At 38.7% G+C, this 13,320-nt stretch overlaps 1 protein-coding gene across 1 annotated transcript in view; it reads right to left on the bottom strand.

Moving 5' to 3' along the window:
• The window catches only part of ALK (ALK receptor tyrosine kinase), a 369,344-nt gene that overhangs the window by 103,709 nt on the left and 252,315 nt on the right, over positions 1-13,320 (bottom strand). Inside the window, exon 5 of the mRNA XM_026084463.1 lies at positions 2,074-2,201. Within this exon, the coding sequence (XP_025940248.1) occupies positions 2,074-2,201 (128 nt within the window). The remainder of the gene's footprint in view (positions 1-2,073; positions 2,202-13,320) is intronic.

Genomic DNA, 13,320 nt, shown 5'->3' with positions numbered 1-13,320 from the left:
AAACTCTAGAATTTTAGCAGCATCCAGATGTAAATCTTTTTAATTTTTTTCCCAATTCAATCCCGAATAGGTTGATTTTTTTTCAATTCAGATGCAATTAAAATGCCAGTTTGTGGGAGATTTTGTCCATGATTAAAGAACTCACAAACTGAACTTTCCAATATTCAAAAGCAAATCCCAAACCCAAGCCACCACCTTCCTTCAAGCCCCTCTGGGCATCTAATTTCAATCCAAACCTGAATCCAACTATGGAGTTGATAGCCTAATATCTTAAGATTGTCTGTGCCCCTTCATTTGTTTTTAAATTACTAATATATTCTTTAAAAAGTTAAAAAAAAAAATCAAGCTGAAGGCTCGTTACTGTTTCTTAGATGTTTCTTTTCCAAATTCACCTGTTTTAGGTACTTTATTGACATTGAGGCATCCAAGTACCAAAGCTGCCCAAAGGCTTTGAACAGCTGCCCAAAGACTTTGAAAAGAAAATTAAATTTAGATTTGTCTTTTTTTTCTTTTTTTTATTGCTTTCCCTGCTTCCTCCAAGACGATGGTGCTACCTTTGTCTGTTCACCTCTACCTCCTTTCTAGTAAAAGGACACAGTAGCACATCTTCAGCTGTGTGCAAATGGCTTAGTAGTTTCAACCAACTGAAAAAAGAACTAGTGTTTTTATTTCTTGCAATATTATTCATACAGTGTCTACTGTAAACAGAGCAGGAGAGTAGCCAACTGCTAAAAATCTGTAGGCACAATGGGAGATTTGTTCCTTCTTTAGCTCACAATATATTTTAATATCCTCAACAACTGAGATCTGTCACCTTCCGAAAGGTGTCCAGTACTGGTACAAGCTTCTAATCTCGCTCAGCCAACGTCATGGTTCACTCAGCCCGTAGTGCCTTTCCTTGGCCTGACTGTCTGTCACCTGAGGCTCTCCTTCAAGTGTTCCTGAGGAGAGGATCTATGTACCTACATACAAGCTGAATATTCCACATAGTCTGTGATCATAGAATTTGTGACAACAAATTGCAAAACAAAAAGCACTTGTGGATCTGAATGACCTCTGCCATTTATTTTTTTTATTTTGTGAATTTGAAAAGCATTCTTTTTAAGCTTACAGAGATATGAAGATGCATTCTGTATTTCAGCAGTATAGCAGGTCCATTCTATCTGAATATGCCTTGTACTTTCAGTGCAGTATCAAGCTGTTCTTTCTTGGAGCCTACTTTTGATATGTACAGACAGTGGCCACAATAAACCTCTTGTAACAACTGGTCTTTGTAGAGAGCAACATAAATAACCAAAAAAATGTGTATTTTCCAAAGGATTTCCCTGTCCTAGAGAGCTTGAAAAGGAAGACCTGTAGCTCAACCCATTGGTATTCCAAATAAATAAAATTGACAAAAGGTAATGTGTTAAGTGCTATCAACAGTAATATGCTTCACTGACATGCAACCTAAAGATTTCAATATGATTCACAAGCTCCATAAAGATGGTAGAACTAAAATGCAGCTGCTTCTGGCATGAAGCACTAAATTTACATACCTGAATTGATAACCATGCTTGTATTTAAAAAAGTAACTCCTATTAAGGTTGCCTATTATTAAAATTCCACACATTACATTGAGCTATTAGGGGTTACTCAGTATAACTGCTTTGGAACATTTCTAAAGAAATGCACAGTTTATAGAATCAAGCTTTCCATAGTTGTTTAAAAAAACAACTCTGAAATTTATTAGTAGGAACTTCAAAAAGATGGCTTGCTTCCAGACAAGGAAAGTGGTTGTTTTAGTACTGTTTAGTACTGTTTTAGTTTTCCCCAAATGGAATTTTCTTAGAAATTCTTTCCCAAGGAAAAAAAAATTTTTTTTCTTGTTTTAGCCTCTTTCAAGAGGTTAAAAGCTTCCAAGATAACATTTAAACTCATCTCTGTAAGGGACTCTACTTTTTTTTATTTAAATGATTGATCTGACTAGAAACTTTCATACTGTGAAGGTTCTGTAATGGACAGAAATCATGCTTCTCTCTGAAAAGGCATCAAAACACAAAGAGCTAGAAGCAATAAAATACAGTACATTACCTGTACTGCAGTTCTTCATTGCAAAGGAATCGACAGCTGCTACACTCTTGCTCCCATTAGCAACATATTCCAGTGAGATCCGAAATGGTTTCTCTTGATGTCCAACTCTCCTTTGAAGCAATACCCATCTGTTCTCATCATAAAGTGAAAGGAAAGAGTAAAGAAAAAAAGTGGTAAGAAAGACTACAAGGACCAAATTCCCCCAAAGTAGCAGCTCTACACATGGCTAGTCATACTATGCCCCCTATCCTCACCTTCACTCCCCTCATCGTGCCCCATGGTCAGGGTCCTTTCCCTCCCATAGATTTTGCAAAACAAGCTTCTAAAAACCAAGATATCCACAGAGTCAAGATGTCACAGCAAGTGAATAACCCAGCTAATGATACGCTATTGCTCTCTTCTGTCGCGCTTCTGGGCTCCTGGATTTCTCACAGATGGCTGCCTGTTGTTTAAATTAAGCCTAACTTTCTTTGCAATGCAAGCTGTGAAATCTGTAGCGCACATGCATACCTTCTCTAAATACCACTCCCCCTGCTTCTCACTGGCAAAGTCCATCATCCAGACTCAGGCAGCAAGCCAGTCTCGAGGGCTTGTGCAATGGCTGTAATTCCCTTTGCTGCACCTCTGGCTGAGGTAACACGCTTTGCGTCTAGTCTGTCTGTCTGGCACTTCTAAACATGTATGAAGCATTACAATTAAAGCATGTTATTTCTCCTTCTGGTACATTATTTTGCCTTTAAAACAAACAAAAAACCTCACCAAGTACACCAAAGAACTAGATTAACAGTGCTGGTGACCAGTGTCCACACTCAAAGAGTGTTTCAGCTGTACTCTGCATGGTGCTAGGAGAGAATGGGAACAGAAAAGTCTATGAGATTAATTCGTTCTCAGGGGAGCTAAAAAATATAAAGATATAGAGGGCTGGCCTTCTTTAATGTCCACCTTCTACCCTCCAATCAGTTGGTTCTGCTGCTCCACCTGAAACTTCTTGCCACCTAGCACAAGAACTACTCCTACACGCTCGTTTATTATTCTTAGGCATCACCTCTGAATTTGGCTTTAACTATTCTGTGTCCAAAAAAACATGTCTAAATGCAGACAGTAAAAATATAAGTATCCCTCTTTTCCCCAATACACTGGAATTCTGGTCCACAGAGAACACTTTTAGGAATAAAATAATTGTATGATAGCCTTCTATGGCCCATTTCACTTTTCCTCACTGGGTACAGGTTGCCAATAAAAACGCCTGTCGACACCATTTGTGAAGGAATACTTTACAAGAAGTATGCCTCTTTGTTCCTTCTTTAGCTCACAATATATTTTAATATCCTCAACAACTGAGATCGGTCACCTTCAGAAAGGTGTCCAGTACTGGGTACAGGCTTCTAACATTACTCCAGCAGCTATACAGAGTCCATCAGCTCATTTTACCTGAGTTTATTTTGTGCCCTGGTTACTAACCATAAACATGACCACAGAAGAGAGATTCTGTAAACCCCTTCGGTTACCATTAATCTTTTTTTTTTTTTTACATTTGTCTCATATTACATGAAAAAAGCAGCACCCAGGCTTACCGTAATTGGATAGCTGGGGACAAACAAGACAACAGGTGTCTAATAAAGCCTATTAGAAAATTTTCTTTACAGCTCCAGCTGCAACTTTTAAAAATGAGAGCAAAAACTTATTGTGTTTCCTTAAGTTGCTTTCAAACACCAATATTAAGCATTTTTGAGGGAGAGTATAGCTATTTGTAGTTAACACAATGTGTAAGGGGCAACACATTTTTCATTGCTCTTGCACAATATCCTCTCAAAACAAAAATGTTTCCTTATCAAGTATGCCCATCACTCCACTGTGTATTGGTTTGTTATTGTAGGTGTGCTGTATACAACACATTTTACTTGAGGGGAAAAAAAAACACTGGAGCAGATGTTCTGAACAAAAGAAACTACATAGATTATCTGGCATCCATAACAAACAACTTGTTTCTCCAGAAGTATGTCAAAATTTGGATGTTATCAACTTCAGACACTCTTCCAAAAGGGAATATAATAACATATGTATGTGCATATGTGCATGTGTGCCTCTCTTTACCCCTCCCTCACTGCAACATTTGCACCAATGAACAAACAACAATTTGTGTCTACTACAACAGTAAAATCAGACTTGATCAACCACAAATTGCAGATCCTATATTGTTAGTAGCTAGGAGACTTTTCTTTGTTCCAGAAGTAGACACACTGCTTATCTCAGCATGAATATAATAGTGTCATTAGGCTGTGCTGAATTTCACAGAATTCCCATCAGGCAAGGAATCTGCTAKCAGGTGTGTTAAGGACCTAAATAAAGGTCCTAATGCAGGCCTAAATAAAGACCTTAACGACAATTTACACAGTTCAGCTCTCAACTCAAAAAAGCAAATACAACTTTTTATGATTTACTACATTTCTTTCTCCTTCCTTTTCTGGCATGAACAGTGAAACTAGACTACCAAGCTTCATTTTTTGTTTACTGTTATCTTCATTTTACATTTCTCATGCCTCATCTTCAGACTTCTGTGCTTGAGTTTCCACCTTCAGAAGGTGATGCTGGCATCTACTCTCTTCCTTTTCCTGCCTCCTCCCCTAATGTATAGTTCTGTTTTCACTGAAATAAAATAAAAACAAAGCATTGAAAGTGTTTTAAATGCCTAGCTTCTGCGTGCATTATTTAAGTGTCACTTCAAGGTATATTTTAGGGATTAAAGGATAAAAATTTCTCTACAACTGGGGTAAAAAGAATAGCTCTAGGTTTAATTTTCACTGTGAAATACAGAAGCATCTGTATGTCATGAAAATTGTTCTTCTCGGTTTCAGAAGACTGATGGATTTTAATTCCAAGTATGCAGTGGCCCTCAACAATGATTTCCATTTCTGTACTACTGCTAACCCTCTGGATAAATGTGCCAGGAGTTTTAGGAATTGCTTTGCTGAGTTACTGGTGCAATAACTTTAGTTTGAAATTCTCAGGCCTCTCATAGTTTACCACAGAAACTTTATTAACTCTCAGAGTTGTTGCCAAGCAGGTATTTTATATCACCACAATGCAAGACTGGAAAAGGCAGGCTCACTCAAGTCCAGATTCATTACAAAAATATATTAATATTTTGTGGTACAAATTCCTAGCAAGGGGTTATTTGAGATTCAAAGATTCATGTGATAATAATGCCAAGTCTCAGTCTGTTTCTTTGGAGACCCCAAAATAAATGATCTAAAGATGACACTAACTGGTGGATTTATCAGGGACACTAAATATAGCTACTGCGTCAGTACAGAGACCCACTGGCAAATTAGAATGAGAGTCCCTCCTGCCATCATTTCATGGCAGGAGAGAGACTGATCTCAAAATCACTCCATACAATACCCTTTATTTAACAAAATTGTATTCATTTGAAGATCCTGGAATATAGGCTGTTGAACTATAACAAGATATATTGCAGCTTAACTGCTATGCTTCAGTACTTTAACTAGTTGTACAGTTACATTTTGAAAGTCTAGCTTCTGTGCGCATCGTTCAGCTGGCACCTGAAGCTAGGGATATTGTAGTGACTAAAGGAACCAAATTCCTCAAAAAAAGAAATTCACAAAACTAAATTTTACAAATGTAATAGACATTAAATGTCTTTTAGAGTGGCCTATATTTTTTGAATCTAATTTTAGAAAATACTTCAGCAGGGCAACATGGGGAAAGATGATGTGTGGAAATCATGCATAACTAACCTGTATGTCTTCTATGGTGAGACGAGTGGCTGGGTGGATGAGGGGATAGCAGTGGATGTTGTTTAGCATGACTTTAGTAAGACTTTTGACACTGTCTCCCAGCACATCCTCACTGACAAATTGATGAAGTACAGGCTAGGTAAGTGGACAGTGAGGTGGACTGATAACTGGCTGAACTGCTGGGCTCACAGGGTTGTGAGGCAGCAGCATGGAATCCAGCCGGAGGCCATTGCTAGTGGTGTCCCCCAGGGATCAATACTGGGGCCAGTACTATCTAACGTCTTCATTAATGACCTGGTCAATGGGACAGAGTGCACCCTCAGCAAGTTTGCAGACAAAATCAGGAGGAGTTGTTGAAAYACCAGACAGTTGTGCTGCCATTCGGAGAAACCTTGACAACCTGGAGAAGTGGGCAGAGAGGAGCCTCATGAAGTTCAACAAAGGCAAGTGCAGAGCCCTGCACTGGGGGAGGAATTACCCCACGCACCAGCACAGCCTGAGGACCAACTGTCTGGAAAGCAGCTGTGCAGACAAGGACCTGGAGGTCCTGGTGGACACCAAGTTGAACGTGAGCCAGCAGTGTGCCCTCGTGGCAAAGGCGGCCAACAACCTCCTGGGCTGCATGAGGGAGAGTGCTGCCAGCAGGTCGAGGGAGCTGATCTTTCCCCTCTACTCAGCACTGGTGAGGCCACACCTGGAGTGCTGGGTCCAGATCTGGGCTCCCCAGTACGAAAGAGGCATGGGCATACTGGAGTGAGTCCATGAAGAGGATCAAGGACTTGGAGCATCTGACATATGGGGAGAGGCTGAGAGAGCTGGGACTGTTCAGCCTGGAGAAGAGAAGGCTCAGGGGGATCTTATCAGTGTGTATAAATACCTGATGGGAGGGAGCAAAGATGATGGTGCTCAGTGACAGGACAAGATATTCCATTTAAACATAAGAAAAAGCTTTTTACTGTGAGAGTGATCAAATACTGGAGCAGTTTGCCTGGAGAGGTTGTGGAGTCTTCATCCATGGAGATGCTCAAAAACCAACTGGACATAGTCCAGAGCAACTTGCCCTAAGTGACTCTGCTTTGAACAGAGGGGCTGGACAGCACAATCCCCAGAAGTCCCTTCCAACCTCAACCACACTGTGATTCCATGAATATCTCAGCTCCCACCAACAAGTTATAGCAGATACATGAATGCTCCTGTCATCCCCTGCATAACCTCCAAGCACTTTACAGATTGGTGAATCAGACTGGTAGGCTGACAACTGCAAGGGCAAAGGCATCAATCACTGTGCACATAGCAGTGATCTCCATACAGCCTTCAACATCAAAACCTGTTTTTACCAAGACATCAGCCAGAACAACCAGGTTAATCGCTAGATACTGCCCCAAACAATCTGTATTGTCTATCCAGAGATGTACCAGAAGCGATAGAAGAGACCATAGTTTAATGCCTTAATTTGTAAGATATCCTTGCTTTGCTGCAGCAAAGCAACACACGATATTGTATTGTGTAGCAACTGCTCAGTGTCTTAATACAGCAGGCTAAATCCACCCAAGTGGATCTTCACCGAAGTTATGGTATAGAATGAAGTTGTCTCAGACATCTAGAACCTGCAATACACATAGCTTAAGTCACAAACTAAGACATGTTGGTCTTCAGTTCCAAATAGATTGAATCCCAAACAAAAATAGCTTCAAACTTTAGACAAGTTCAGACCTGGATGTATTATCTGGGGAGAATTCATTGCTTAAAGAAAGCCTGGACTATATCCAGAGTTCCTCTTTTGGGATTCACTTATATCACTCTCTCCCAAACTAGAAAATGCTGGTGACAGAATCTGATCACAATATGAAGGCTGAATTTTCAGATGACCCTCTATCTACTCATTTATGCTCCTTAAGGTGATGATATCCTAGAAATAGAACCTCGGGCCTTCCACAGCCTCGAAAGGGTTAGGTATTCAATCAGATAATGCTATTCTAAAAAAGCTGAAGAGCTTCTCTCTGACCTAACCTTCCTTAAATCTCCCATTTCTGACCAAGTTGCCAAGTACCAGGTTTTGCTCACCTACTGCATTTCACATGTAGCTACCCAGTTTCAGGAAACAGAATCAAGTTTTCATGGAAACTTAACTTCTGAGAGACATTTATAGTTTAGACACTCTTTGGTTGTTCATGCACTGTGTGATTAGAGGTGGAACATATTACTGATGAATTCCAATCAATACACTAATGCATTAAATGCCATTTTGCATGTTTCTCTGGATAATGCCAGCACTGATTAATTGCGAGTGCAAATCAGGATGCTCTCTTAGAAGCAGTGAATTCACAAAATACAATTCACAAGTAAAATCTCAAGCCAGAACATTTGTGTCCTGCATTTGTCTATCTTCATGGATAAATGATTATGATAGTTTTTAAATCCAATTAACATACACATACTTTTTGGGTGTTCTTCCATCCTGCTAAAGAAGATTAAAATGCTTGATTCAAGTAAGCTTTGGGATTTTGGTGTTGACACTCCATGTATTGCAAGCATCTTTGGGATTTTTCTCCAGACATCCATCTACACACAGAAGGTAGAATTAATTTCTGTGCCACCAGCCAGCCTGACACCTGTGTTACCATCTATGTCTTCACTAAAGTGGCACTGGCCCCTACTCTAGGCTAAGTTTCAACCAGAACACTATCCCAGCTTGGGTCTGATAAAGCCATTGCTTTCTCACATTTAGAAGCTGACTGGAAAGCAAAATTATTAAGCATATGAAAGCAATTACCAAAAAACAAACCAATCAACTCCTAAATTCTATTACCTTATATATAATAAATGAGGGCTGAATGCACCCAAAATATGGATGTGAGAACTAGAGAGTTGTAATGGCTACTCCCTAGCCATGATTCAGCACGTGCACTACCAGAAGCTATTAACATGAAGCTGAGGGAAAGGCACTTCAAGCCCACTTAGAATACCCCCTCTCATTAAGAAAAAAACCACGTCTCTGAATTCAAGCTACTTTCTGTTCCCTTATTGCCACTGCACTGGCCCCAGAACAAAATTGTTGTATTTAACAGCATCCTCATATGTAAGTTGAGTTACAGTTTGAATTCAGTTCTCCAAATCCATGCTCTCTCTCATCTCAAATACCCCTATTGTTACCAACACTTATCATGGCATGCCTAGGAGGAAAATGCAATATATCTAGGCAAAGACTTAAGTGTGTCTCTTTGGTAAAAGGTTCAGCACACTTTTGGGGACTGCAAAATTAAATAGCAATAATAGCAGCTGCATCATAGTATTTCACATGCAAATCCACCTGCAGCATGATAAAGGTACTGAAAAAATTAAAATCCAATTGTTGAGAATGAAATCTTATTAAAGACAGATTAAAAAGACAGTATTATCACTAGGACTCCTATAGAGAATTTTTTCCCCTCTACTAGATGAATTGGTGAAAGAACATAACTTTCTCCATCTGACATGCCACTGCATAGTTATAAAGTAGTTTATAACAGGGTCTAATCTTTCTTCCATACTGCTCCAGACTTATGTCAAGCCTCAACAATTAATGGGTACTGCAAAAAGTGAGAACTAAACTAGATCTTTTAGGCTAGAGCAGACAGAAAATAAAAAATGTTTTCATAAGATGCCAATACAATTCCAAGAGACAGAAAAAGAAGAGAAATAATAAGATGAACCATAGGAGGTTCTGTAGACTCTTTTCTCATTACTTAGAACTATACAATAATGCTGCCTAGTAATTACTTTTAATTATCAACTTTAAATTCATTACAGTTTATTGATCTTAAAATTGATTGATCTTAAAATTACTTAAAAGAAGTCAGGGCCTGATCATGATGATGTACTCTTAAAAGGATCTATTTTCTAAAATGGCAACAAATAAAGTTACTGAATATAAATGCAATAAATTATTTAGTTTAAAGTAGATAATATTTGATGTGCAAAACAAAAAGTATGTACCAGACTCTTCTGCTTGCAGACCATTCTACTTAATAAGAGGGAGAAAAATAGTACACATTTCACTCTATTGATTTAATGCCAGTGTCTTTCTACCCTTTTCTTTGGCCTTTTGCATAAGCAAGATACAACTGTTGGTGAAATACAGAAAAGACCTTTATGAGGGTCATTGGATCAGATCCTTAATGTCCTTGAGACTATCAGATTCTATTGGTTCCAAGAATGCTTCCCAGCCCTTCTCTCAAAATGCCTTCTAGAAGAGGTCTTAGTGAAAGCTTTGCTTTAAAAATGCTGAAATAATTGTAATGATTTTCTTTCTTTTTACTCTCTAAGGAAAAAGCATTTAGCTTTTTTTTTTTTTTTTTAAAGATAAAACTACTCCCCCTGCTCCCCTCCCCCCCAAATGCTCTGTAATTCCTCTTGGGTTTGGACTGTGAGTCAGATACAGTGTGTAATTACCTTGCCTAGAACAGGAGACCAAGAAGATTTTGGCTCCAAACTGCCTCACTTGTGCCAGGAAGACAGCTAACTCTATCCTCCTTTTAGGATAGTAATGCTAAGCCCTTTTGTACAGCCACTCTACTGAGAATTGTACAACTGGGAAGATATCTCAATATGGCAGGAACTGCTTTAGATTTTGATGATGCACAGGTAGCCCATGTAGGCTATTTTTACATCATACTTATCTTTGGATAACACACAAAGTCTGCAATTAAGCCACTAGAGTTTCATTGGTAAGAGGATCTCCTCGCGTATTCAGAGCATGCCACAAGACCGCTACACAACCACAGGAAAATTTTCTGCACAGGAAAATTTATTAACATGATGGAAAAAACCTACAGAAAAATATCTTTTTCTGTTAAATTCCATGGAGTTAAAAATATTAATATTTTTCCTTATCTCTTTCCTGACCGCCTTGTAGAAAAATCATTGTCACAAAGATCTCTCTCTACTAACCTGGTTAAAATAAATTCCCTGCTCTGAAAATTTAAAGGCTTACAGTTGAGTACCGTAAAGAATTTAATCAAGTAAGTAACTTTGAAGACCTGCAGCCTCATAACTCAATCCAATTCTTGTGATTGCAAATGAGAATCTTTGAATGGAGTTTAATAGGAACACAGGCCCAGGAAGAAAGAGCACAGATAACTGCAGAGATGCAAACTACTGTTTGGTGGAGGGCAAACTTCTTTCCAACATCTGGCACCTTTGTACTGGAATGGAACTCACTAAATGGCAGGGTTATTATTAGTTCAGTTTTGCTTTTTTTAATGTCTGTGGGAGTAGTAACCCAGGTACTTGGAGGAAGACTTTTGTTCCTAACCATTCCAAAATATGAACTTAACACTATGCCATACTAAGAATCCATCTATTCAAAAGCTCTGTTGACCAAGTGGGGCTGTGAGATGAGAAGGCGTTGTTGTTGTTGTTTTTAATGATAGAACAAAATGTTGTATTACCCACTTCATCGTATCTACTAAGCAATTTTGAGTTCTCAGTGGGAGCTCCACACTGACATGACAGCACTAATTCCTCTAGTAAGAGGCTACAACAATTGCAAATACAGTAGAACTACACAATTTCACTGAGGACTAAGTTCCTCTGGTACTGATCATTTCTTTCCATTCCACAGTTAAACTTTGTAAGACAGAGAATAGTTTTTTCCACCTCTTCAGTAGTACACGGTTGGGGATGCTCCTAGGATGCTGTAATTGGTAATCATAGCTGAGATATAGCATCAAAACTGATGTGAAAAGAACAACAGCTCAGCTTACTTTTTTAACACACAACGGCTCTTTAGCGTCATCTCCTCTTGTAGTCCTCTCCCTATTTGCACATGAGCTTGATTACATTTCCTTTAATGAAAGTAACATTGCCAAAAATGAGATTTCACTCTGTGAAACCAAACTGCAATAACTGCTGGCAGTATGTAAGTCAAGACAACCCTAGCAACACTTAGCATTCATACTGCCCATTATATTTTTAGAAACTTTATACAGACCTCACAGCCCCTTAGCAAAGAAATCAAACGTCATTTTTCAGGTGGGTGAAAAGGAGGGACAGGAATGCTGTATGACTCACTCACAGTCACTCAATAAATACATGGCAGAACTAGGATTGGAGATAAAAATTTCTGTTTTAGTCCTATGTGCTGATCCGCTGTATCATGCTGCTTCTGATGAAGGTAATTAAATTTCATGCTTCAGGGAGTAGCTTAATTGTCTTTGAGGATCAGAAAGAAACTCCATCCTTTCAACCTGTTGTACAGCACTGCACATTTTTTAGGTGTACTAAAGAACAGTTTTCATTTTTTATTTAAATATTGAAATTAAAAAATAATCTCATCTTCATTACAGTCAAGTACAGTCAAGGCTTCAGAAAGACAGAAGGGCTTTTCAAAGAACAGAGTAGTGGGAGGGTATTCTGAAATACCTGAGTTCTCAATAGCAGTGTCTGGGAGACCAATTAAATAGGATTCTTTACCTCTGCACTCAGCAATGACTTTTCAGAACACAGCTAAAGGAAAGTATAAATATTGTGGCTGCTCACCATCTATATGGTTGAATAAACACCATGAAAGACTTTAGGTTAAAAAGCTGAAAGAGTGAACGAGAGGGAAGGTTTTATTTGAGAAAACAGCTGTGCTTAACTCTGTATCCTTTCAGGATATGTTGCAATTACATAGCAGCTTTAATAACCTAGAATTCAGAATAACATATCAATACATCCAAGAAGGACTAGATGATGGACCGCTTGGACCATAAGGTTCAGGAAGGTTTATAGAACATCTACTCTAGGCATTCCCAACCACTACAAGACAGTTTCCACTCTCCTATAACAAACCTAAGAGGCTCCTAAAACCGCTGCATCAAGTCAAAACCCACAAAAAGCTGTCAGGTTAGAAAAAAATTGCCCAACTGGATTTCAGAGATTCCTGGAAATCAAAGAGGCCAGCAGATAATCCTCAGCAAATACCATCTTTCCCAAACACATAATTTGAGCTATTCCCAGTGTTTGGTTGCAACACAGAGGTGGGTAATATGATTTTGTTGCTCATTCTTATGATCTGCATCAGCTATAGGTGTGCCACCTGCAGTGCAAAATAAAGAAAGAAATCATAGTGCAAAATAAATAGAAGGTAAAATTTCTCTCATAAAACTGTACAATACAGAAGATGACTAACCTTAAGCAACATGAGTGGTAGCATGAAAGGAAACTGCAGGGATGAAGGAGAAAGATGTATTTCCTGATTAAAAAAACAACAACAACCCTCTTTCAATTTAATTTGCTTCCTTCATACAGATTTTCAAGGGAAATGACTCATTAGGAAGGATCTGAATGAGCAAAGACGAAGCATGGAATGCAAAAAAGGTTGTGTCTATCACTGTTTATATAGAAGGTATTGTAACAGTTACCCTGTTATTATACGGGGGTGCTGAGGGGCTTTCTTTGAATTGTGTGATCCAACCTTAAATGGGAAAAGACCTTAAAAAATGAGAGTCTAGAACAATTACCTAAT

Source organism: Apteryx rowi, unplaced genomic scaffold, assembly GCF_003343035.1.
Source record: "Apteryx rowi isolate R43461 unplaced genomic scaffold, aptRow1 scaffold_64, whole genome shotgun sequence".
Classification (NCBI taxonomy): Eukaryota; Metazoa; Chordata; class Aves; order Apterygiformes; family Apterygidae; genus Apteryx; species Apteryx rowi.
Note: the sequence above shows the minus strand (reverse complement) of the source record. Positions and strands in the feature narration are given on the sequence as shown.